Here is a 23830-nt window from a genome sequence, read left to right on the forward strand (position 1 = left end):
AAAAGCGAGGCGAAGTTTGAACATGTTAGGAAATATAGGTCTTGCTTTACGTTAAGGTTTGGAATCACAGTTCAGGAAATACTCCCACGGACAAATCGACTCTCTTGGCGTCATTTATGATTATGGCAGTGTCATGCATTATCCGCGTCGTGCATTCTCCGGCAACGGTCGGGATACCATCGTCCCGAGGAAACCAGGAGTTGTAAGTTGCCTGCCTGCCTGCCTGGGCTTGCACTGGGGCCGGTTGTTCGAAAGGCGTTTAGTGCATTGAAATGCATTTAATACGTACTTCCATAGTTCCATTGACAATTAAACTATTCATATCGAAGTATTTCAGCTCAGTTTTTCGAAAAGTAAATAATTTTGTTTTTCATTTAAACTTATCCACCGTTTAGGCTAAACGAGTTTCGAACAACCGGCCCCTGGACGATAAAGCTGTTCGCTGTATCGTTTATAATCTACATTTTAATCATTTTCACATATTTACCAGGAAATTGGTCAACGCAGTCGGCTGAGTGGCAAGGACGCACTACAAGCAAACCTAATGTATCAATGTTTATCCACAATCGTACCCCCGCAGTCATCAACTATCCCTCCACCGGAGAACAGTGCTCCAGAAGGTAGATAAGCATTGCAGTTTTATTTATCAGCTTTTATCTTGCATAGTAGAGAAGAGTATGACAGGTTCTTTAGGGTTTTATCGAAATCTAATTTTGTGAGTGGATTAATTAAGAACTGGAAATTAATTGTGTTCAACATGATGAAAGCAAAATTTTTCGTTTTCAATTTGAACCATTCACTTTTGTTTTGTTTCCTGTAGGGTTTATCATGCATCTTCAATCTAAAAAGTGCTTTTACCCGGCCGGCGATAAGGTTGAGGGAGAAAACCACCCAGTTGTACTGTACAAGTGCGATAAGCATACCGGACGTTTTCGAATGTACGAGAATGGCACCATTCAACACGTATTGAGCGGCATGTGTGTACATCCCAACGGGGATTGTTTACCCCCGGAAGATGGCACTGAGCTGGTTTTATCCAAATCATGCGGTGGTCGTACGAGGTCGTTTTTGATCAACTTGGATGGTTTGCTAATTCACAGCAGCAAGACATGCGTGCGACCAGCCCACCACAGCGAACGAGTACCAGACAACACGAGGGTCGTAATTTACCGAACCTGCAGCGCTTCAAAATTTGCTTTTGCGTTCACCGGTAAGTACGTAAACTTTTCACGATATTTTCAGATGTTCTATGACCTCAATTCGTGTAACTTTAAGACCATATCATGTGATACGAGCATGCCTTCAAGCTTTTATTTCTTTTCAAACATTCAAACATTTCAAGATTCAAACATCAAATATTGCTATGTCTATTTTTCTAGCCTTACCGCGAACTAACAAGAAAAACCTTGCGCTCGGAAAGCCCGCGGGGCAAAGGTCCACCTACAAACAGGGCGTCGCATCCAAAGCTGTGGATGGAAAGAGGAATGGGAACTATTATGAAGGGTTCTGCTCTCATACATTACGATCGACTCAACCGTGGTGGATGTTGGATTTTGGTAAAAAGGTTTGTGATAGAACTTGATGAAATGAAAATGAAGCTCTTTATTCCACCCATCCAATGTAAAAATGGGAAACCGAAAATAAATCAAGTTCTTTTTGCGGTAGAAATAGGAAATAAGTAGCTTTTATCTTTTTTGAGGAACGAGTGGAAGCCGTCTACGTGTCCAATCGCGCTGACTGCTGCTGGTGGCGACTTTCTGGTTTTGAAATTCGTGTTGGCGACAAGAAGAACATCGCGGAAAACCCACAGTGCGGGACGAAACATTCTCTAAAACGCGGCGAAACGAGGGAAATTCTGTGCCGACCGCCGCTGGAGGGACGATTTATTAGCATATCAATGGTCCAACGATCCCGTGGAACATTTCTCACTCTTTGTGAAGTCGCTGTTTACGAACGTAAGTCGAGAGTCTAGCAGAACTAGCGATTGAGTAAACTACTTTGCAACCTTAGTTTGAGATATTTTACTAGCGATTGAGTGAACTACTTTGCAACCTTAGCGTTTAAGATATTGAAAAACAAGACAAATTTTGGTGATGCTTTTACTGTAGGGCATGGAATATCATAGGGCAGGAATATTACCTAAACATTTTAACAGAAATTGTTAGCTAGAAACTGGTTTTTATCTGATCGCCACATTTTCTTTTCAGCTTCAACTAAAAGTCCTACTAAAAAACCTCCAAAACCAGGCAGGAGAACTATAAAACGAAATAAACTGGTGTTCATGACCACTCGTGTCTTCCTGTACTAGATGACTTCCCCTCCTTTTTATGATAGAAATCCAAGGAGTCTTGCAACATTCAAATTCAAAGCTATGCGTTGTTCCGAAGTACCAGCAGGTCGTAAACAATTCGGTGGTGATGCTAACTGCAAAATGTTCGGAAAGTTTCGCCCGTTTCCGAAGTCTCACCGACGGCTCTTTCCAGCACATCGATAGTGGAATGTGTCTCGGTCCAAGAGGCGGTTGTATTAAATCTTCAAGGGATGCAGAGCTCGTCCTTCTTGATCTGTGTGGAATAGAAGAGACCGAATTTAGTTTTACCGAGAAAGGAAGTTTAATGCATGTGATGTCGAAAACGTGTGCTCGTCCAAGCAGTTATCCCGTAACAAACGAAGATACGTCGATGATTGTGTTAAATTCTTTATGTGACACGCCTAGAGACAAGTTCGAATTCGTAACAGGTACGAAATAATCTACGAAGATGATCTATTGTAAATCTGATAGTGCCAAGACACGGCTATTTCGTTTCTTAATGTACTACGTGTTCTCCATTGATATATTTTTAGTACCAATGCCAACACCGACATCCCTGCCAGGAATTGGAAATTGTGGTCGACCTACACTTTCGAAAGCTGCCTTGGTTATTGGTGGGGTAAATGCTAAACCAGGAGCCTGGCCGTGGCAGGTAATTAATCATGTTGTTGCTTTGGAACTTGTCAATGCATTGAAAACTGGACGCCACTACCTGGGAAGCACCTTTGATGATTTTGCAGTGCTGGAAGGAGAATATAAACAATAGAGTCTTATTTTTTCAGGCGGCACTCACGCGAGATGGTCGTTTCATATGTGGAGGTTCTTTAATAAACAAAAACTGGGTTGTAACTGCAGCGCACCGTATCAACACCCGAATAAGGTAAGTGGGAAGACAGACAGCTCATCTTATCGGTTAGATGCCTGGTCAATTACTGAAGCTGGTTTTAGGGTGGTTAAGGTGTCCTTTGACAGTTCGACTATACCATTACAATGTTCTCTACTCTTCAGCGCGAGGAGATACAAGGTTATACTGGGTGAGCACGACCGTGGACACGGCGAAGGAACCGAACAGACAATCATGGTGAAAAGATACGTGAGACATCCCAGTTACAACAAACCATATCCAATCAACAACGACATTGCATTACTTCAGTTGGATACTCCAGCGAGGATAACATCACGTGTTAATACCGTATGTTTACCGCCACAGAACTACAAAGTACCACCAATTATCTCAACTTGTTACATTACCGGTAAGTTGGGCTTGACGATGGTGAACTTATGGGACAAAATTTCAGTAGAGTTCAAAACAAATCAAATGTACGCAAAATGCAATTAGCTCTACCTGTGAGTGTTTAAGTTTGCATCTGCTACTTGGGTGAACTTTTTCTCCAGAAAATTGTCAGAATTCCAGATATTTAAAGCCTTATGTCTGAATGTTTAGATGTTATCTTTGTGACGCATGTTTGACGTTGATCAAAAATTATCAGTGAACTTTCTTTTTATACAGGTTGGGGAAAAATTCGACATCCTGGTAATTCGCATCCAATATTACAACAAGGAGAAATGCCTCCTATCTCAAATGCTGTTTGTCACGAGAAACTAAAGAAACAACAAGGTTAGTTATCAGTAAAACATGACTTTACGATCCTATATGAAACTTTCAAACGTAACGCAAACTCAGATGATCTACATGCACGATAACTTGGGCCATATATAGGCATAGGTATTTGAAAATTATAGAAACAAGCCCGTAACTTCATATTTTAACCTCACAAGGTGGTTCGTCACTGACCATCACCGAGAACATGTTATGCGCTGGAAAAGAAGATAATGACATCAGCGGTTGTCATGGAGACAGTGGAGGACCTTACGTGTGCAAGGACAAAAGCGGCCGTTGGTTTTTACAAGGGATCGTGAGCTGGGGCAGTACGCGATGCCGAATCTCCGAGATCTACACCGTGTTTGCGAGGGCAGCGAGATTTCGAACGTGGATCGATAAAGAAATCTTGGAAGTATCCGCTTAACCGGGAATTGGAGAGAATTAGGTACATTTAATATTGAAATTATAGCATTCAATTTTTATTTTTTTTCAATTATTCAAATTTTTTCAATGACTTAGAGTATATATCGAGTCAGAAAAGTCAAATAGGAAATATATCACGAATGAAGTAATTTACAGCTTGAATTTGTATTCGACTCGTAAAGACGAAGGAAGTGTTCCACTTCTAACCAATTTGATGTTGCGCACTACAGTTTTCATGGTTGTATAAATCTTTTCATGAACGCACTGGAGAATTCTCGATCTTCTGAACACAATTCGAGAGCTTTTGTTCAAAATCGCTTTCCCATGCCCGATCCAATTAAGGTCTATAGAAATCGTAATGGTATTCAACTCCTGTATTATTGCAGAAGTGTACGTCACGGTAGAGAAAATATATATATTAATTCAACGCGAGAGAAACTTAGAAAATCGCAGCGTCTTTGCTGTCTTTATTTTTCCTTCATTACTTGCTAGCCGTTTCCGTTGCTGGGCATTTTCTCTCGACCTAGTCCCCCGTAACGTGGACGTGTTGCGAAGCCAAACCGAAAGCACTGTTAACAACCGCTTAATTACACGCATACCGGAATTTCAGCAATCCTCAAAGGTTACAAGACTGCATTTACCGTGTGTGAGTTTGTTTCCAAGTCGCATCGGATCTATCGAACTACATCTACTTGGCTTAAATAACTATTCTGCACAGACTCTTTTTATGTAAGTATATAGCAGACATCTAGTGCTTCCTAGTGCTCAAAATAAAGCGGGTTTTATACTCGAACTGATGTCATCTATAAACGCAATGGTTGGTCGAATGCTCGATCAATACAAGTTATACGAAACGTGTAATATCTACAAAATTATAGCCATAACACAATAACATAAAGTGATATAAGTATTTATGACACCAGTATAAGTAGACGTTCAACCTGTGTTATTTGCATTTCATTTTATTGTACTGGAGCAGCTGTTGTTCTGTTGTTGGGTTAACGTCTCACTGCGTTGGCTGTGTGTGTAAGAACAGCGAAAATGATCGTGCTTCTAGAAAGAAAAACGTCTAAAACCGCATACATCAAAGGTGCACAAACTTCTGAGAAACTCCTGTTCTAACGACACCGAACTTTTACGTCTTGTCTCCCAAAACCATGTGTCGTTGATTGAGGGTCTATACAGGAAGTATAGACACTATACTCTTGAGCTCTTTGCATGTATATCAGTATATGTATGTCTTTACGACTTACATTTTCAACCTACGCCGGAATGTTGTCTCTAAAGTGGTTCTCTGACTGTTTAAACGTTTGCAGAAGCTAAAGCTTTAAAGCTTCATACAATTTTTATATACCTATTAAGACTATTTGGCAAATTGGCGAGGAATCGCGACGTGATTAAAATTTAATAAAATCAGTTGCAGACAAAATTTATACGCAATCACTTCAATCGCTTCAAACACCGCTTTACCTTTATTGACCAATTTCACGAGCTAAAGACTCGATACTTAGCTACAGGAAATTTAGGAATGAAAAGAAGAAATCGGTTTGCGCTTAGTGATGTGAATAAATGCACCTCAGTTAACAGTCGATTTCGAAAGTAATTTGGTTCGTCACTGACGACTGCGTTTTCTGAGAAAAGAACTTACCACAAGTTTAATTAAGGGGCTCGTCGTAACTATAGAGTATAGTCCTAACAATTCCAAATAACCCTGTGTTGCAAAACGTATCGAACGCATCTTATTTTGGAGTATCGGAGTCCAAGTTACATACAAAACAATACTTTTATAAGACAATACAATATATATTATTCCCGGCAATTCAACAAATTTGCATGCGAATGATGCGAACACAAATACTGGAGTATAAACATAATTTTGAATATTAATCAGTTGTCTTTCTGTTTCTGACTTTGTCTCCCTCGGTTGTAAGAACTGATCGATATTGCTTAAAGTGATATTCTTGCCTGTATAGGAGCACTAGGATTAAACAAGTTTATATAAATATGTAAAGTTTCGGGTTGACGCAGTAGATGTCACTAGAAGTGTAGTATTACACTGGAAAATTCTTTAATCTTCGTCACACTTATGGCTGAATGTACGTTGAGAGTGAGGATAAATACTTTAAGCAAACATGATTTTACGATCATTTTTCAAGAAATTGTATTTTTAAGAATCGTCTAAGTCGTTGTCATAACGTATCAAATTCATTTTACTATATTGAAGCATGGCAGAACAACCACCACCCTACCCAGGAGAGAATACAAAGCAACCATTACCTGCAGATTACCCCGCTCAACCCTCCTACGCTCCTCAGTCCACGCCTGGCTACCCTCCCCAGCCAACTCCTGGCTATCCCCCTCAAGCAATGCCGTCTCAAGCTGGTCCATCCTACCCGGGGCAGCCTCAGCCGGCGACGGGTTACCCTCCACAACCTGGGTATGGGCAAAAGGGGTACGCCCCTGGCTATCAACCCGCGCCGCAACCATATGCACAGCAACCGACCAGTATGATAAACAATACCAACACAACTGTTGTCGTTACAGTAAGTTAGACTTCTTTATCATTTCACCAGACAACAAATAACTCAACTGATCTTTGTTGCTTTCCAAGCAGGCCACGTTCAAACAGGGGCGTAACTAGAAGGACAATTGGGTGGTGAATATTCATGTATTCAGTTTCGAAGGATTTCTATTGCAAACTGTTGCACTTCAAGCAAATGATGTCTCATTAACTATTACTTTTTTTAGCAACAACCGACAGTGACAGCAACCGTGATTCCTTACGTAAACGATTACATGGGTCTGTCCATATTCTCCTGCCTTTGCTGCTGTTGGCTTATTGGGTGTTTTGCCATCATTAAATCCAGCGAGGTATGTGCATGTGATGAGATTATAACCTAAGGCAAAAATTATACCCTCTAAGCCCTCTTTATAGCACGTTTAAGCTAGTCGAGAATTAAGACAAACATCGATTTAGGCTTCGTATCCTAAGAGCAACCGATGCATTAAATGTAGTCTTCCGGTCACTGATATTGGTCTTTTATAGGCGAGAAGTCATTTCAACGCAGGGAATTACACCCAAGCCATGTCTTCAGCATTGACAGCAAGAAATCTTTCGTATGCTTCGATATTTTGTGGAATTGGCTCCGTCATCTTGATCATTATTATAGTTTCTGCAAGCTAGATACATTGTGATTAATATGCATGCATGAAAAAAGCATCGTGATAGTAGTTTAGTTTAGTCTTAGATAGCCGAAAACGTTTGTTTTAGATCGTAACCATGGGATTTTGATCAACGCTTCCCGTCCTTTCCTCTACCGTTTGCATTTGAATACAATTTCCAATTGGTCCAAGAGTCTCAGTTCATCACCTGAAACATAATTTTTCATAAAAATTTTTTTAGTTTGCAATCATCTCGGCTTATATTTTTAAATTCCTAAAATTTGATCGAAAACTCACGGTTGTCCTTTGGTCCCCCCCCCCAGCATTTGACAAAACTTTTTCAAGTTCTTGCTGAAAATATATTTGATGAAATTAAGCGATTTAGTTGTTTAACGTGGGAAGATAATAAACATTAGCGTAAGTTAAGTAAATAAACACCAACTCTAAGGCAATGGTAATATAACCATTTTATATATACCACACCACATTTGGAAGGTCGTAGTTTAATAGTAATTTGTTGCATGATCAATTGTCACATCGATTTGTATTCTGAATAGTAAGAAAGCCAATATAACGAACATGATGCTAAAACGTGCACAGTGTCAGATTATACTTTTCTTCGTTCCGTTTCGACGATGAATGGAGGCGCTGATATATATATTTGTGAAGTAAGATTATACACTAGCTTGGGACCTTGGATTGCTTTGAATTCAAACTACTGCATGACTTCTCAGCTAAGCGTCTTATCACAGCTAGGAAGACTTTTCAAGAACGCATTGTACGTTTAAATATTGTTGCGGGCAAAATCAAACTTCAAAATATGAATTTCATTTCGCTATTTTGCTGCAGTGAAATGCATGGCATTTCTAAATTTGGCCCTCTGCACCTCAGACCAGACGGGATCCGAAAATATTTGACATGTTGCATGTTTGTGGTCATTTTAATCTGCCCTTACGAGCCATATCAGAAGTCTCCAGGAAAATCACAGTTCGAACTTGACCATTATCTGTCAACGATTGGGAATACAATAGCGTATAGAATGACAAACGGAGATATCAACACTGGATTTGTGCGTCACCCCGTCACAGCGCAGTACAATTTCCGCCCCGTATTTAACTTCCTTGTGTTTATCCACTTTTCTCAAATTCAGTAAAATGGATACGAATTTTCGTCCGATTAAGTCGTTTCTTGGCATATTCTGTTTCGCTATCCTGGCGCATCTCATTCAAGGTATGTGTCGCATTTCTTTTCATTGGGTATGAATCTACACTGTGAAATACCGATAGATATTTCAACTACAACTGGGAAGGAAATTTAAACATCAGTGTTAATAATGCCAATGGCTATTTGACATAGCACTTGTTAGTGCAAACAATTAAACTGCTGGTGATCAAATTGATTGTCGTGCTTTGAAATTGTTCACTAGTAACGTTAGTCATTGGCAAGCCTGTTAGTTGAAAGTTAAATACGTATTTATTCGCATATAATATGCAAATTTGCCTACTATTCGCTGGTTGCACAAATTTTGTAGATAACGGCTATAACTATGGCAAACGCACTATAGCGCACATCTATATATGACGTTTAATACGTGAGTCTAGATCTCACCTAGTCACCTTAAGACTTGTGAAAGAACCAAGCTTTCTGGAATGACTGCGTTCAATAACTTTACGTTATCTGGAAATCCGTCGTTGAAAACAATCCACAGATATGTTGCATGCTTTCCCAAAAAATTGTTACCTTATTTGCTGGAAGCATTTTGGAGTAAGAAAGTCTTCAAGACCGACAGAATCTTCAACTTTTTTGTATCGTCTACGAAGGTTAATCTCAGGTTATCAAGTGGTGACTGATAATAAGTAGCAGGCAGCATAAATAGCATGCAAACTGCGCCACAATGGGTCGATCATTACTGCGTGTCACTTGGTCAATTCTAGGTAGAGTTTTCGTGCCATCATTGTATCTATTATGCAATAAAACTCGACGGAATCTTGCTGATTTTATTGTACAAAGCCCGCTTGAGACTTTCCTGTATTGTAGACAGTTATTTCTCCCATCTTAAAAGTGATTTTACGAGTATTCTTGTAAGCGTTGATGATTATAGCTTCAGAAGCTCTGCTGTGTCCACGAACCAACGCTGTGCCATCACGTCATTGCACGGATGAATGCATAGTACAAGTTGGGTGTCGTAATTCCAGAAAGAAGTGCCTTTGCGACGGCGACTGCGGATACAGTTGTGTCTATCCCAGTAAGTACATAACTTGCATGCCTTGTCCTTGAATGTCCTGTGCACAGTTCATGAAGATCACTCAGATGTACCACAATCAGGTGTACCAGACTTCTCCGGCGAATTGGCCGCCATTTCAGAAAACGAAATGTCCTGAAACGCTCTTCCTCTTTATTTCAGACATACGTTGTTCACGACCCAGAAGGATTAGAAATGGAAGAGTAACTTGGAATCAACAATATCGATTCAGCGGTACCCAAACAGTCAAATGTAATCCTGGTTTTCAGCTGTCGGGATCTGTGATAAGAACATGTCGCGGAAACGGATACTGGGATGGAAAACAAGCAAGATGTAGTAAGGTTTTATGTTACTTTTCAAATAGAGCTGTCGATCACATTTGCCAATATCTGTCCGAATGAATTTGAGGAGTGAGATAACCCTCAAAAGAGAAGAGATAATCTCGTTGTTTACGCCAGAAATTGAAATTGAGACACAAATTATTCGTTTAGAAAGGTTGCAAAATAATTGTCAGGATCCTGGAACGAGCGATTTGCTGTTGCGTACAACTAAAAGAAAGAAATCATACAAACCTGGTACCAGGTTAAACTTCTATTGTCCACACAAATTTTCTCTAAGGGGATCAAGATCTATAGTTTGTGGAAGAGATGGGACATGGTCAGCCTCCGTACCAAAGTGTGTTGGTAAGATATAATGCCTCGTATCAAGAATTAAATAGATGTTGGCGCTGAGAGTTTTTAAGCCTTTGCCACATTGCAAAATCGGGTATTATTCACCTAGGGATTGTTACTATGCATACCAAGGCTTCACAGAAGATATGCGCAAAACTGATGGAATTTTTTTTCTTTTTTCAGCCCAAAAATGCACGAAAGCAGTTTTGCCTGCCCACACGTATGTGCGAATACCTAGCAACTGGGAGAGCCGACGTGAATATGGCGTACGCTTCAGTTTGTCATGTGACCATGGCTATACCTCAATTCAACGCGGCACGTTGCTATGCGACGTTCCTGATTGGCAACTTGAACCCAGTACCTTCAAATGCTTCCGTGAGTCTCGTTCATGATTTTTACCAATATTCTCACCATTTAAGGTAATGTTACGATAAAACAACTTTCAACATCAACTCGCAACGCAACAATGTTTTAAAAAAGGTTCATGCGTCGAATATGATATATATGAGCTAGTTTGTAACACAGATATTGTTTTGGAAACAAGTTGAAAGTTTATGAACTGTTTCTACTTTTATTATTGTTGCGTTGCGAGTTGATGTTGGAAGTTGTTTCGTGTATAACATTATCTTTAGCCAGAGACGCGGGTAAAACACTAAAGTCTACCTTCTTCTCCTCAACATATTTTTTATTTTTTAGCGAAAAGCTGTCCTAATCTTGGAAGACCAAGAAATGGAGATATAAGGGGTTTATTTCATTTTAAGGAGAAAGTTTATTACACATGTAAAGATTGTTATGAGTTAAGAGGACCTTCATACCGGGTTTGTCAAGCGGATCAGACTTGGTCTGACACAGAACCTACTTGCGAGCGTAAGTAAAGTTGCCAGTTTTGGACCGTATTTTTTGAAAGATTCACTCGCGCATGCGCAGCGTTCTCGATGTATGGTAGACTTCTTCTCCTGAAGAACATGGCTATTTTGTATCTTATGCAGCGGTCAGATGCAGCTTTCTTCAAAATCCAACTAATGGCTATCTGACCTCAAACTCACAGCAGTGCAACAGCATTGTTGAGTATCATTGTGATCATGGATATAATTTGAATGGATCACCCAGAAGGCGCTGTCAGAGCGATGGCACGTGGAGTGGAGATGAAGCAACTTGTGAAGGTAAGACTGTGAATTTGTCTCCTATTACAATCCCCTTACTATCACCATAATAACCATCATGATCATGACTATCACCTACACACACAAATGAAAATGGTACCAACATTGGCATATATATGGTATCATTATTATCGTCACCATTATCATTTCATCATGCATTGTCATCATTGATGATTATTTACGTGCCTTTATCATCACCATAAGAAATATTTTCTGAATAACCATCATCGTAACCACCACCACCATTTTCATTTACCATCACCAGCACCATTATTTTCATTACCATCAAGCACTTTGTCTTTGTCTTAAAAAGTATGTTTATCTTTGCAGCTAAACGTTGTCGGGATCCAGGCACATTATTAAAGGGAAGATTCGAAGGAGATTTAGAAGTCGGAAAAACTATTAAATTTTCGTGTGATGACTGTTACAAACTGCTCGGCAGCTCAACCAGGACATGTAAATCTGATCTAACCTGGACTGGCCAACAGCCTACTTGCATTGGTAAGCTTAATAATATTCCCTTTTTTGTTTCTCTACATTGTCCAGCCGCCAGCGAATGAATAATCGTGTGTTAAACTTATAATATAACTTGTCATCAAATTAACAAATGTCTACAATAGACCAAAATTCTTTCGACGTTTCGAGCTAAGGACGTTTGTCGGGAGAGAGGGCAGTTGCTGTCACATTTATGAAAATCACAGATGTGTTTTAAAATAGCTGTATTATCAGAAGGTGGGGTAATTCAAATGCTATGCAGCAAAACGTAACTCGTGTAACACTACCTTTCACTCTACATTTAGCTGTTAGATGCAGCCGATTGCAAAGGCCAAGGAATGGACGAAGCGTTGTATTTTCCACCTTTTGCGGGAGATCTACAGAATTCCGATGTGACCCTGGTTATCAATTAAGAGGCTCATGGAAAGTAACCTGTCAGGTTGACGGAACCTGGTCTGCAGGAACTCCACTTTGTCTCCCAGGTAAGACGCTTATTGTTCTGAGTACAGATTTGCCCGGCCTATTGCTGAATAAGTAAGCCGAACATTAAATATTGTATAGATAGGCGGTTCTTTAGTTTCTCTGTTCAAACACTGAGGAAGGCAAAGGTTATGGTAATAATATTTAGCTTAAAGTAATTTAGTGTGTTCTTTTTTGAAACAAGCCAAGCAACACTTCTTTTTAAATTTATGTCAGTCAGAACTGATCCACCAAATAAACTAACAACTGCAGTCATGACTACGATACCTACTATCTTCAGCACAAGTGCGAATCCAACTCTACCAAAAACTACGTCCATGGTTTTAAGTAAGTATTCATATGTTCACAGTTCATATGTTCACAGTTCATACATACTGCATGCACTGTTATTCAGTAGTCTTTATCACTGTTTTTACTGAATCTCTCTCCCTCTGGGGCTGGTTGGAGACCTTCCTTTTTTACATTCCAGTTCAAGTCACAGGCTGTTTTAAACATTCCCTATGCTGAACAAAGTTTAGTTTAATGCATCTAAGCACTTACCTTCTACTTTGAGTCGAACAACCGTTTAAAACCGATTCAATTGGGTCGATTCCATTTGGACACTCGGAGATATGCTTCTTTCTCCTCCAGAATCGACTTGTGGACATCCTTCTCTCCCGCAAAACGCAAAAATACACCTGCACCGAAAAAATATCTTACTGATTGGATGCAAAGAAAATTATGTCAGCCTAAAGTTTGGCTGGCTCCAATGTAACTTAAAAAAACGTCAATGGACTATCAAGCAACGTGCAAAATGTTTGGGTACGTGTAGTCTCTCGTGGAAAATTTCTGACTTGGTCAGCATATTTAGATTACTTATTAGGTTGTATCAAAGATTAAAGATAATTTAAAGTGACGATATTTTGGCAGATGTAAGCTGATGAAGATATTGGTTTTTTTGCATGTTATTTAGCAAAAAGTTGTTCAGATCCTGGTGCTCCTATGCATGGCTATAAACAGGGTGTATCATACTTCATTTCCGATGAAGTGACTTTTGGTTGTGACCATTGTTATCGTTTGGTTGGCAGTTCAAGGAGGACATGTTTGAAAAATGAAACTTGGAGTGGAACCCAACCAACTTGCGAATGTTAGTTATGTACGTCATCATCATCATCATCATCATCATCATCATCATCATCATCATCATCATCATCATCATCATCATCATCATCATCGTCGTCGTCGTCGTCATCATCATCATCATCATCATCATCATCATCATCATCATCATCATCATCATCATCATCGTCGTCGTCGTCGTCATCATCATCATCATCATCATCATCATCATCATCATCATCATCATCATCATCATCATCATCATCATCATCATCATCATCATCATCATCATCATCATCATCATCATCATCATCATCATCATCATCATCATCATCATCATCATCATCATCATCATCATCATCATCATCATCATCATCATCATCATCATCGTCATCATCATCATCATCATCATCATCATCATCATCATCATCATCATCATCATCATCGTCTTCATCGTCGTCATCATCATCATCATCATCATCATCATCATCATCATCATCATCATCATCATCATCATCATCATCATCATCATCATCATCATCATCATCATCATCATCATCATCATCATCATCATCATCATCATCATCATCATCATCATCATCATCATCATCATCATCATCATCATCATCATCATCATCATCATCATCGGTGCATTCGACCATGGTCGAGTATGCCGTTTTTCGGTGTACATAATAGCCCAATGACAATTACTTTTCTTTTTAGTAATAACATGTCCTACGCTCAAAAACACAGACAACGCTACTGTTGAGCAATCATCTCGTTCATGCAATGAAAAAGCCACATATACTTGTAGAGATTCCAGACTAACTATTTTGGGTTCTGGTCAAAAAATTTGTAACGAAAGCGGAATGTGGGAAGGCGCAGAACCAAAGTGCATCTGTAAGCTCGATTTCAGTGCCTGATCAACTAATACACGTATGAATCATTAAGATGTATTCTGCATATCCTTCTTTAGACTCGAATCCGAACATAGCGCTTGGAAAACCAACCTCAATATCTTCTTTTGACCCAGAATGGGGCGGACCAGGAAGATTTGCAGTTGATGGTAAGAGAGCAGGAACAATGTTCCATACGAAATGGGAAATTGCACCATGGTTAAGAATCGATTTACAAAGAGAGGTAGGTATACTTTGGACACGATTTTTAATTTAGTTATTATTATTTAAACAGCATCAGTTCCGATTGTTTGCTATCCTTTGCCGAAATGGATCACAGGCAACCTGATACTAATCAAAGCGTAAAGCAATCGGGCAAATGCAATATCTTTTTTAATGAAATGTGATACGATACTGCCGTAAAGTCTTTGTCTCCCCATTTGTTGCTTCCTCTGGTCTTCTCAAGGCTGATCATTAGCCATAAAAATAGTATTTTATATTAAATTTGGCTTGCAATATTTAGGAAACAATTTCAACGGTAATCGTGGTTAATCGTCGAGATTGCTGCGTTCGTAGAATGAATGATTTCACGGTTTCTGTTGGTAACAATGGCACTGAAATACGAAATAATGCTGCATGTGGTGGACGCTCCAAAGCTCGAGTTGGACCTATGATTATCGATTGTCGCAAACCGTTGCGTGGTAGATATGTTTCTGTGTATTTGCCATTTACAACGTACCTGCGTACGATGAACCTGGTTGAAGTCGAAGTGTATAGACTAGGAACAATTGAATAAACTTGTAATTTCACCCAAGTCTTTTACCTTCTGTAAATTGAGCATATTTTCATGGGCGTACCTGCCTATCAATTTTGCCTTGAAATTTTTCTAGTTATATTATAATCCCTGCAATTTAAAATGAATTATATGCGTTTGCTAATACATGTTTACATGGAGACAAATAACTTTTTATACATATTATAAAATCCACAAGGTTTCAAACTAAACCTCATATTCCCATTTCTGGTAACGTTCCAGTCTACTTAGAGTTCAACGGCTTTTTTACTGCCCACGCGTGACGTGGTGACGTCATAGTTCCACGCGCAAATGACCCGAAGGGATGAAAACAAAACAACCCAAAAGATCTTGGCTGAAGCATCAAAATATTTATTAAACGAAGAGAGAGGTTCTCGGATATTATTTAAAGGATTTATTCGTCCGTATATGGAAACAAGCGACGATGAACAAGGCCAACGGCCGCTGCTTTTTGATACGGAGGAACCAGAATCGAAAAAAACTCAAATAGTAGGATTACTGAAAGCTAAAAAATGGGCAATAGTATTTGTAATTGCTGGACTTCTTGCTATTGGGATTGTTGTTGGTTTGGTGGCCACTAAATCATCTATTGTGGATTGCTCGTCGAAAACAGACAGCGATAAATGTTTCTTTACAGGCAAAACTCGTTTGCCTAAAATTTTAGAGCCGCTAACATACACCGTTCGCCTACATCCGAATCTTACAACGTTCAAATTCGACGGCACTGTGGAAATCGTAGTGCTATGTTTAGAATCCACAAGACGAGTTGTTTTCCATCAAAAGGATTTACAATTTAGCAAGGATGATATTACAATTCACGAAGTTGAGAATGGCAAACTAAATGGAGCTGTTGGAGTCGAGGAAATGCGCTTGGATCTGAAGGACGAGCAAGTCATTTTGAAAACGCGTCAATTACTACACAAAAATAAAGAATATGCCATTAAAGTCACATTCAAGGGAAATTTAAACGAGAAATTGGAAGGCTTCTATAAGAGTTCGTATAAAACAAAAGCAGGTCAAATAAAGTAAGTTTCATTATAAAGACTTTTGTTTATATACCGGAATATTTATACAGCGCAGTTGGAGCTGAAACGACACTAAAAAGTTTCCTGCAATATGTCAGTCAAAAGATTAATATATAAATGGATATGCCTGATCTTGTTCATAGACGTACTAATGTACATCTGTTCTAGATTGGTTACAACGTTCAGAATATTGTTCACTGTGGTCTAATCTGTTACTCTGCGATATTTGTAGTTGCATGTGGTTTGTCTTTATAGCGGTTCCTCTCGACTTTATTAAATTTAGGATGGTAATATGTCTGAATATTTCAGAACTTTGTAGTTTTTTTAGCTTATTAATACAGGGCAAAATATCATTGGGCCATACTGATCACATGCTGTGTGTGGGTTTACTCAATAATAGATGCCATGGCTAATGTTGTATAGCATCTTTTGTACTCATATCTTTTTAACTTTCATGTCATCGCATAATTTGTTTTTCAAATTATGTCTTTAACCGACGACATGTGCCATTTCCCCCCTCATTTTAAAAAGATATTTTTTGTTGTAGCATGCTAGGCTGCTAGGTAGAATCTTCTTTCAATGGTGGATGACCAATATAGTATTACAAGGCTTCTTTTAAGTAGACTTCTGAACAGGAAATAAGACATTTTTGGGTCAGTGATTCGCTGTCTAGGTTACTAAAGGCTTGTGTGGTTCTGCTTTAGTTCCATCATATTATTTAGCATGATTATGATAACAATAGCAAGAGTACCAAAGATGGCCTGGGATTACTAAAACCGTACATATGCATATATCTAAATATCTATCACACAAGTACCTGCATGTATAGGTATAGTAGTTTGCTATTCATACTATGGTAATGGTTGTGGTATATTTATGTCTGTATAATGTCACATCAAGAACAATCTTGTTATGCTCCATTACAGATGTGATATTAAGATTATCATGCCTCAATAGAGAAGTATGACAGTTTAATATAGCCAGTGTCTCCTATGCAGATTTGTTGTATAATGTGATTTTAAAATAACATAAACATCTGTATGTCACTCACTGAGGTCACACGACGGAGGAAATTGACTTTTCATTTGTTCATAGCTCAATACTCCTTGATTGGAAATATAGTCCAATTACTATACTTTATAATATAATTTCCTTTTCAACTTACTGCATTGCATTTATGAAAACAAACAATTATAATAGCATGAAACTGCTAAAATACAAAATACATTCAATATAGATTTGTTATTTTTATTTGTTCCAAATTCACTCTCTGAATATAACAACTTTAAAAATGCTGTAACAGAGTTATTTGCATAATAAATTATATGTACAACTTCGGCAAGCATAATTTTCTTTCTAGGTACCTGGCTACAACTCATTTTGAAGCAACTGCAGCAAGACAAGCATTTCCATGTTTTGACGAACCAGCAATGAAAGCAAATTTCACCATAATACTTGTCCACGAGAAGCACCTTGAAGCTCTTTCTAACATGCCAGATATGAAAAAGGTAGAAATCTAAGCTTTTTGTTTCATATCAGACCTGCAAAATTGCAAATCCTCCAGAATGATAGTTGAGCGTGTGAGCTAGCTAGTTGCATTCAATGTGGTGTAGTTTTACAAGATGTTCAACAATTTGATGTTTTTGTCTTCATTTTTTTAGTTGGACATTGGCAATAACCTTACTGAAACACATTTTGAGCAAAGTGTAAAGATGAGCACATATCTTGTGGCATTTGTTGTTTGTGACTTCAAACATGTTGGAATAACAACTGCTAATGGCAAGAAGGTAAGTGAGGCCTTCTAGTTTTTATATTTCTTGTCAACTATTTATATAATAAACCGAGGCATTACGTGATATTCCAATAAGAGAATCCTCAGGGTTTACAGTGGATGCATTTTTTAGGTCCGTGTTTGGACTCCACCTGAGGAAATAAATGAAGCTGAGTTAGCATTGACTAGTGCTAATGTTATTTTGACTCATTATGAGAAGTATTTTGGTGTAGCATACCCTCTTCCTAAACAAGGTTTGTGAATTCTTGCAGCTTGCTTGTAACTTCTTAGTTAACTATTTTTTTGTTTTCTTTGCTGTCTCTTAACTTTCTATTTCATCATTGCTTCAGATTTGATAGCCATTCCTGATTTCTCGGCTGGTGCTATGGAGAACTGGGGTCTAATCACCTATCGACTAACGTCATTACTTGTTGACCCCAAGGAATCATCAACCAGTAATAGGCAATGGGTTGAGACAGTGGTTGCACATGAACTTGCACATCAGGTGTGAATGAATATATTTATAGGCTTTTGACTTAGGCAAGGGGAGAGGGGACACTGTACCACAGCCTCTGGTTTCTGGGTAGATCAGTCATATTGACAGTTAGTTTGTTTAGGTGGATTTGGATTGGATAGCGTGTCTCTGCCATTGTCATTGCAAACTACCGGTAGTTATTTCAATTAAATTATTTAAATATTAACATGTATTCTTGTAGTGGTTTGGTAATCTTGTGACAATGAAATGGTGGGATGATTTGTGGTTGAATGAAGGCTTTGCAAGCTATGTGGAGAATCTTGGTGTCAACAAGTTTCAACCAGATATGAAAATGATGGATCAGTTTGTCATCTCAAATCTGCAGAGGTCAATGCATCTTGATCAACTTGCTAACTCACATCCCATATCTGTCGTTGTGAAGAATCCTGATGAAATATCAAGTTTGTTTGACGATATTTCCTATCATAAGGTGAGCTGCAGTTACTCTGTTACCCCAGGTCAAACAATATGGTACATGTATTGTCATGTCTTGTCTTTTTACCTTAATTACAATTATTGCCATCTATCAACAACAATCCTTCCATAGGTTTGCTCTTGTGATCCTGATCCCTATATACTCCTGATCCTGCTTAACACTATACACTCTTTGTGATCCTGTTTAACACTATATACTCTTTGTGATCCTGCTAACACTATATACTCTTTGTGATCCTGCTTAACACTATACATTCTTTGTGATCCTGTTTAAAACTATATACTCTTTGTAATCCTGCTAACACTATATACTCCTGGTGATCCTGCTAACACTATATACTCCTTGTAATCTCCTGCTAACACTATATACTCCTTGTGATCCTGCTTAACACTATATACTCCTGGTGATCCTGCTAACCCTATATACTCCTTGTAATCTCCTGCCTAACACTATATACTCCTTGTAATCCAGGGTGCTTCATTGATCAACATGCTCAACAATGTTTTGCATGAAGATAACTTCCACGCTGGTCTCAAATCTTACCTTCAAAAGTACAAGTTCAGTAACGCTGCGACAGATGACCTCTGGAATTCCCTTTCACAGGTAAAGTAATTTTTCTCACACTTCACTTGCTAAAGGTTCCCCTGGAAGGTAATGGTATAGGAGCGGGGATAGCCCCCTCGCTCCATAACCCCTGCCCTACCCTGCGGGGGAGATTGACGTGGTGACTACAATACTTATCTTGTTTCACACTTTCGCATAGAATGCTTCAATTGACGTAAAGAAGGTGATGGATACGTGGACTTTGCAAATGGGATTTCCTCTTGTCACGATCAAGAAAGAAGATGGCAAATATTTGGCCAAGCAGGAACACTTCCTTATCGATCCTGAAGCAAAACCTGCGCAAACGTCGCCGTACAAGTGAGTGTTGTGGGTGCATGGTTTACTTGAATTTTGACGGTCGCAGAAGTTTGCAAGCAGTAGAATTGCAAACCACGAAGAGATTTTCACAATTTTTCAAAAATATTTACGAGAGGACTGTGATGAAAATACTTTGATAAGAATCGTCTTCAGGTCGCAGCCGAATGTCTATTTTGAGCAAGTGCTATACCACATTTCGACATCTGATATTGACACTAATCACACAATGTATTATATATATTAGCTTCATCTATATTGTATAACGTTTATAGCATCCAGGGGGGCCGGTTGTTCGAAAGGTGAACAAAGTTATCCACTGGATAGTGACTTTTTCAACCGTCGTAAAAAAGCTTCGAAAATTCGATATAGCTATTTACATATAATAAATTTATAATCGTTAAGAAGTACTTTAACTTGAAAATTGTGAAGTTCAATCTTGGCCATGCCAAGTGGTGAGGATTTTTTTAACGTTTGAAGTAATCACTATCCAGTGGATAACTTTATCCACCTTTCGAAGAATCCGCCCCTGATGTGTATAGTAAATTATTTCTGAAATCTTTCAGTTATAAATGGTATGTACCTTTGACATACGTCACGGATAAAGGCAAAACTAATTCTGAACCAGTGTGGATGAACCTGGGTGATGGTGAGTGTTTATAGTAATTTTTACCGTCATTACTTGCTTGACAGAAGACTGATAAGAAGGGTCTGCTATTCTCTAATTGAACGATATATTCACTGAATAGTTCCCCAAGGAAAATAGTTCATTTTTACTGGAAATTTCTCCACATACACTGCCAGCCAAACCGTTCAAACCGTAATAGAACTTTTCCAAACTTTGGCTGTTATTATGATACTTCTGTTTACTTTTTATAGTCGTCCTTGATGTCCCAGTTGATGAGAACGGATGGTTGAAGGTAAATAGGGATCAAAAGGGTTATTATCGGGTGAATTATCCTCTTGGAAACTGGAAGAATTTAGCCAAGACATTGCAGAATAACCATAAGGTATGTACTGAAATATTTTGGAAATAGTTCACCAAATTAAAATGTCCCAAGTTGTAGATGAAAATAAAGTTCTAAACATTGGATGTTTCGCGTGGTGACCTATCGGTTATAGGGATCAATTAAAATGATCCATTTTGCAGATTTTTGCAGTAGAAGTGCTTCACAACATATAACATACATGCTTTTTACGCATTTACAGAGCTTATCACCAGCAGACAGAGCTGGTTTGCTTAATGATGTTTTCGAACTGGCAAGGTAAGCAAAACCTACATATACGGTGCTGTTTTAAAGAAACCGTATCGGAAATGCTTGCACGGTAGTTGAATCTAAGAATTTCACAATATTCTTCCTGTGTAGAGCTGGAAAGGTGAGCTACGAAACAGCTTTAGATATGGTTTCATACTTGGACAAGGAGAAAGACTACGTACCTTGGCGAGCAGCGACGTCGGGTTTATCTTATATCGGAGCACGTCTCTCGATGACTCCGTACTATGGATTGTATCAGGTATACACACGATTGCATGAAGTATTTTGGCAGCGTCGTTTCTTTAAAACGTATTTCATTATTTCCTGCGTCATTTCAGAATTATATTTTATCCAAAGCTACGCCAGTCTTGGATGAACTGAAGTTCGAAGACGAAGGTTCACCTTTACAGAAGTATGTTTTGAGAAAATACCGACCTGGCATTCTACCAAAGCACATACAGCGAAATGATCAACTCTGATTTATGCTTAGGTACTTACGAGATATGCTGTTCAGCACAACTGCATATTATGACTACAAACCTGCTGTGGACAAGGCAAAGGAACTCTTTAAAGAATTTATGGTTAATAATGCCAGGTAAAATAGATAGTTTTTTCGATGGCACGCATCTCTCTGTCTTTTTATATTGAAAGAGTCGAATATAGTCGAACCATTTGTTATCTTCTTTTGACAGATGCGAAAGAGTAAATAGTTATGAACTGTCTGTTTATATGTAGTTATTCGAATATTGATTACTAATCCGCTCGATCATATCTGTCAAAAGAAGAAAATCTTAAAGATGCATAGAAATTGATTAAGAAACTTTCTCTATAGTGTACGTGCCAACTTTCGCTACGTTGTCTACGACACTGGGGTTCGTCTTGGAGCACGTGATGAATGGGAGTTTATGTGGGATAAATATCAGAAAGAAATTGTCGCAGCCGAGAAGACAAAGTTGTTGTCGTCTTTGTCTGCTTCACGCGAAGCGTGGCTTTTGCAAAGGTGGGTTTATATAATAATTATACCTAAGATAACGAAAGCAGCATCTTCGTAATACGTTGAACATTTTGTCTTTTCTAGCTCCGTTAAGTCAAAGTATTATCGTATATAATTCTTAGGAGTATTTTTTCCAATTTTCAGATGTTTAGAGTATGCCCTTAACACAAGTCTGATCAAATCTCAAGACGGGGATTCGGTGATAAGCAGTGTGGCGGGAAATCCTAACGGTAGATTGCTGGCGTGGGACTTCTTCAGACTTCATTGGGCAACCCTTAGAAAGCGGTGAGGGCATTGATTCAACTGTTTATTCAATTTGTGGTTGGTTGATTTGCGTTTGGTTGAGGGGGGGGGGAGCAAAGCTGGGGTAATTTGCCCTTGGGCACAGGTTAAATAGGGGCTCAAATATTATTTGTGGATTTCATATAGATATGGTTCCGAAGCATTCTCGTTTGGAAGGCTGGTGAAATCGGTCACAACTCATTTTCAAACTGAATTCCATTACAATGAAGTAAGTTTATGCGATCATGTAACCTGGCTGTGATCTTGAATTGAATAAATTCCTAACCATCGAGGCTATCATTATTATGGGCTGTATTCACATGTCGTGCAGACCGTTTCGAATCAGGCAACTTATTGTCTTTCTTAATAGGTAAAGACATTTTTTGATGCACATCCAGACCTTGGCTCGGCTGCGAGAAGTCTCCAACAAGCGTATGAAACCATCAAGTCAAACATTCGTTGGGTCGAAAAATACGAAAATGAGGTTATAGAATGGTTGAGAAAACACCAACCACCTTCATCCTAAATTTCCTGAAGATATTTTAATCAAATCAATGCGCGAAATGAGTGGAGTAGATTTTAATCATGTTTCAATTTTCACTGGGTGAACGAGAGTTTAATAAATGGCGGAAATGACAATAATAATTCCTTGTCTAGAATCCAGAAATTTAATCTCTAATCTAATCTTTTGGTGTTAGTAGTTGGCTAAAGCTCAAGGTCAGGTTTAGGATTAAAGTTAGGATTATATAAAATCGTGGATTCCAGACATCGAATTATTACTGTCATTTCTACCGGAAAAACAAAGTGTTTCTAAATTTCAAAGCAAATCTAAATTATTATTTCATCTTTTTAAAAGCCGTGTATACGTACGATTCAGAATGGTAAGATAATTAGGCAGTTATATTAGCCCACCCAAGTTTTTTTAACTTTCCAACTGAAAAAATGATCGGAGAACTGAACAACCTAGTGTGTGGTGCTTCAAGGCCATGTTTGGGAGGACATGACTTGGATATATGGCTTAGTTTAGAAGAAAATGATATGCGCGGAACGGACTTGACATTCAATGAAAATATTTTCACTGTTCCCTGTAAAAATTCTGTAGAGTTCTTTAAATGGAAACAGGCTTGTGGTCTGTAGTTCAAATTAAATAAAAATGCAATAAATGATGTGTTCTAATTTTCACATTACACATTATGCAAGAAACGGTTCAACAGTATTTGTTGTCTTAGGTTCTGGTTATATTAGGAATCTCGAT

General features: G+C 38.6%; 4 protein-coding genes across 5 annotated transcripts; all 4 read left to right on the forward strand.

Annotated features, from left to right (window-relative positions):
- Nucleotides 1-85: 85 nt before the first annotated feature.
- Nucleotides 86-2328, forward strand: LOC114525354 (the record flags this gene model as incomplete). The annotated part of the gene is made up of 6 exons (XM_028546613.1): nucleotides 86-202; nucleotides 491-620; nucleotides 821-1210; nucleotides 1380-1564; nucleotides 1700-1955; nucleotides 2208-2328. Coding segments are annotated over 6 exons (1179 nt in total), but the record flags the coding sequence as incomplete, so codon positions are not given.
- On the forward strand, nucleotides 2323-6650 carry LOC114525546 (chymotrypsin-like protease CTRL-1). Of its 2 annotated transcripts, none has more exons than XM_028546929.1 (8): nucleotides 2323-2739; nucleotides 2845-2963; nucleotides 3094-3191; nucleotides 3320-3564; nucleotides 3822-3929; nucleotides 4091-4359; nucleotides 4830-5066; nucleotides 6562-6650. In XM_028546929.1, exons 1-6 carry the CDS (start codon nucleotides 2328-2330, stop codon nucleotides 4336-4338), a joined length of 1230 nt encoding a protein of 409 aa, XP_028402730.1. In that variant the 5' UTR covers nucleotides 2323-2327; the 3' UTR covers nucleotides 4339-4359; nucleotides 4830-5066; nucleotides 6562-6650. The 2 variants fall into 2 exon arrangements, with proteins under 2 accessions (XP_028402730.1, XP_028402729.1); XM_028546928.1 differs by having other exon boundaries at nucleotides 4091-4326.
- Nucleotides 6651-8583: 1933 nt separating this feature from the next.
- Nucleotides 8584-15481, forward strand: LOC114525544 (CUB and sushi domain-containing protein 3-like). Its single transcript, XM_028546926.1, has 15 exons — nucleotides 8584-8729; nucleotides 9601-9744; nucleotides 9904-10077; nucleotides 10233-10424; nucleotides 10596-10787; nucleotides 11109-11279; nucleotides 11402-11575; nucleotides 11906-12076; nucleotides 12376-12552; nucleotides 12767-12877; nucleotides 13181-13351; nucleotides 13503-13676; nucleotides 14372-14548; nucleotides 14625-14788; nucleotides 15068-15481. Exons 1-15 carry the CDS (start codon nucleotides 8654-8656, stop codon nucleotides 15338-15340), a joined length of 2541 nt encoding a protein of 846 aa, XP_028402727.1. The 5' UTR covers nucleotides 8584-8653; the 3' UTR covers nucleotides 15341-15481.
- A 173-nt stretch (nucleotides 15482-15654) lies between these two features.
- On the forward strand, nucleotides 15655-23741 carry LOC114525424 (endoplasmic reticulum aminopeptidase 1-like). The gene is made up of 18 exons (XM_028546758.1): nucleotides 15655-16383; nucleotides 17744-17891; nucleotides 18045-18170; nucleotides 18288-18408; nucleotides 18505-18659; nucleotides 18871-19119; nucleotides 19597-19728; nucleotides 19889-20046; nucleotides 20610-20692; nucleotides 20923-21053; nucleotides 21253-21308; nucleotides 21411-21558; nucleotides 21638-21711; nucleotides 21790-21894; nucleotides 22132-22299; nucleotides 22438-22578; nucleotides 22723-22804; nucleotides 22946-23741. Exons 1-18 carry the CDS (start codon nucleotides 15767-15769, stop codon nucleotides 23099-23101), a joined length of 2850 nt encoding a protein of 949 aa, XP_028402559.1. The 5' UTR covers nucleotides 15655-15766; the 3' UTR covers nucleotides 23102-23741.
- Nucleotides 23742-23830: the final 89 nt, after the last annotated feature.

The sequence above is a fragment of the Dendronephthya gigantea genome, unplaced genomic scaffold (genome assembly GCF_004324835.1).
Source record: "Dendronephthya gigantea isolate DGI-Jeju-01 unplaced genomic scaffold, DenGig_1.0 000034F, whole genome shotgun sequence".
Lineage (NCBI taxonomy): Eukaryota > Metazoa > Cnidaria > Anthozoa > Malacalcyonacea > Nephtheidae > Dendronephthya > Dendronephthya gigantea.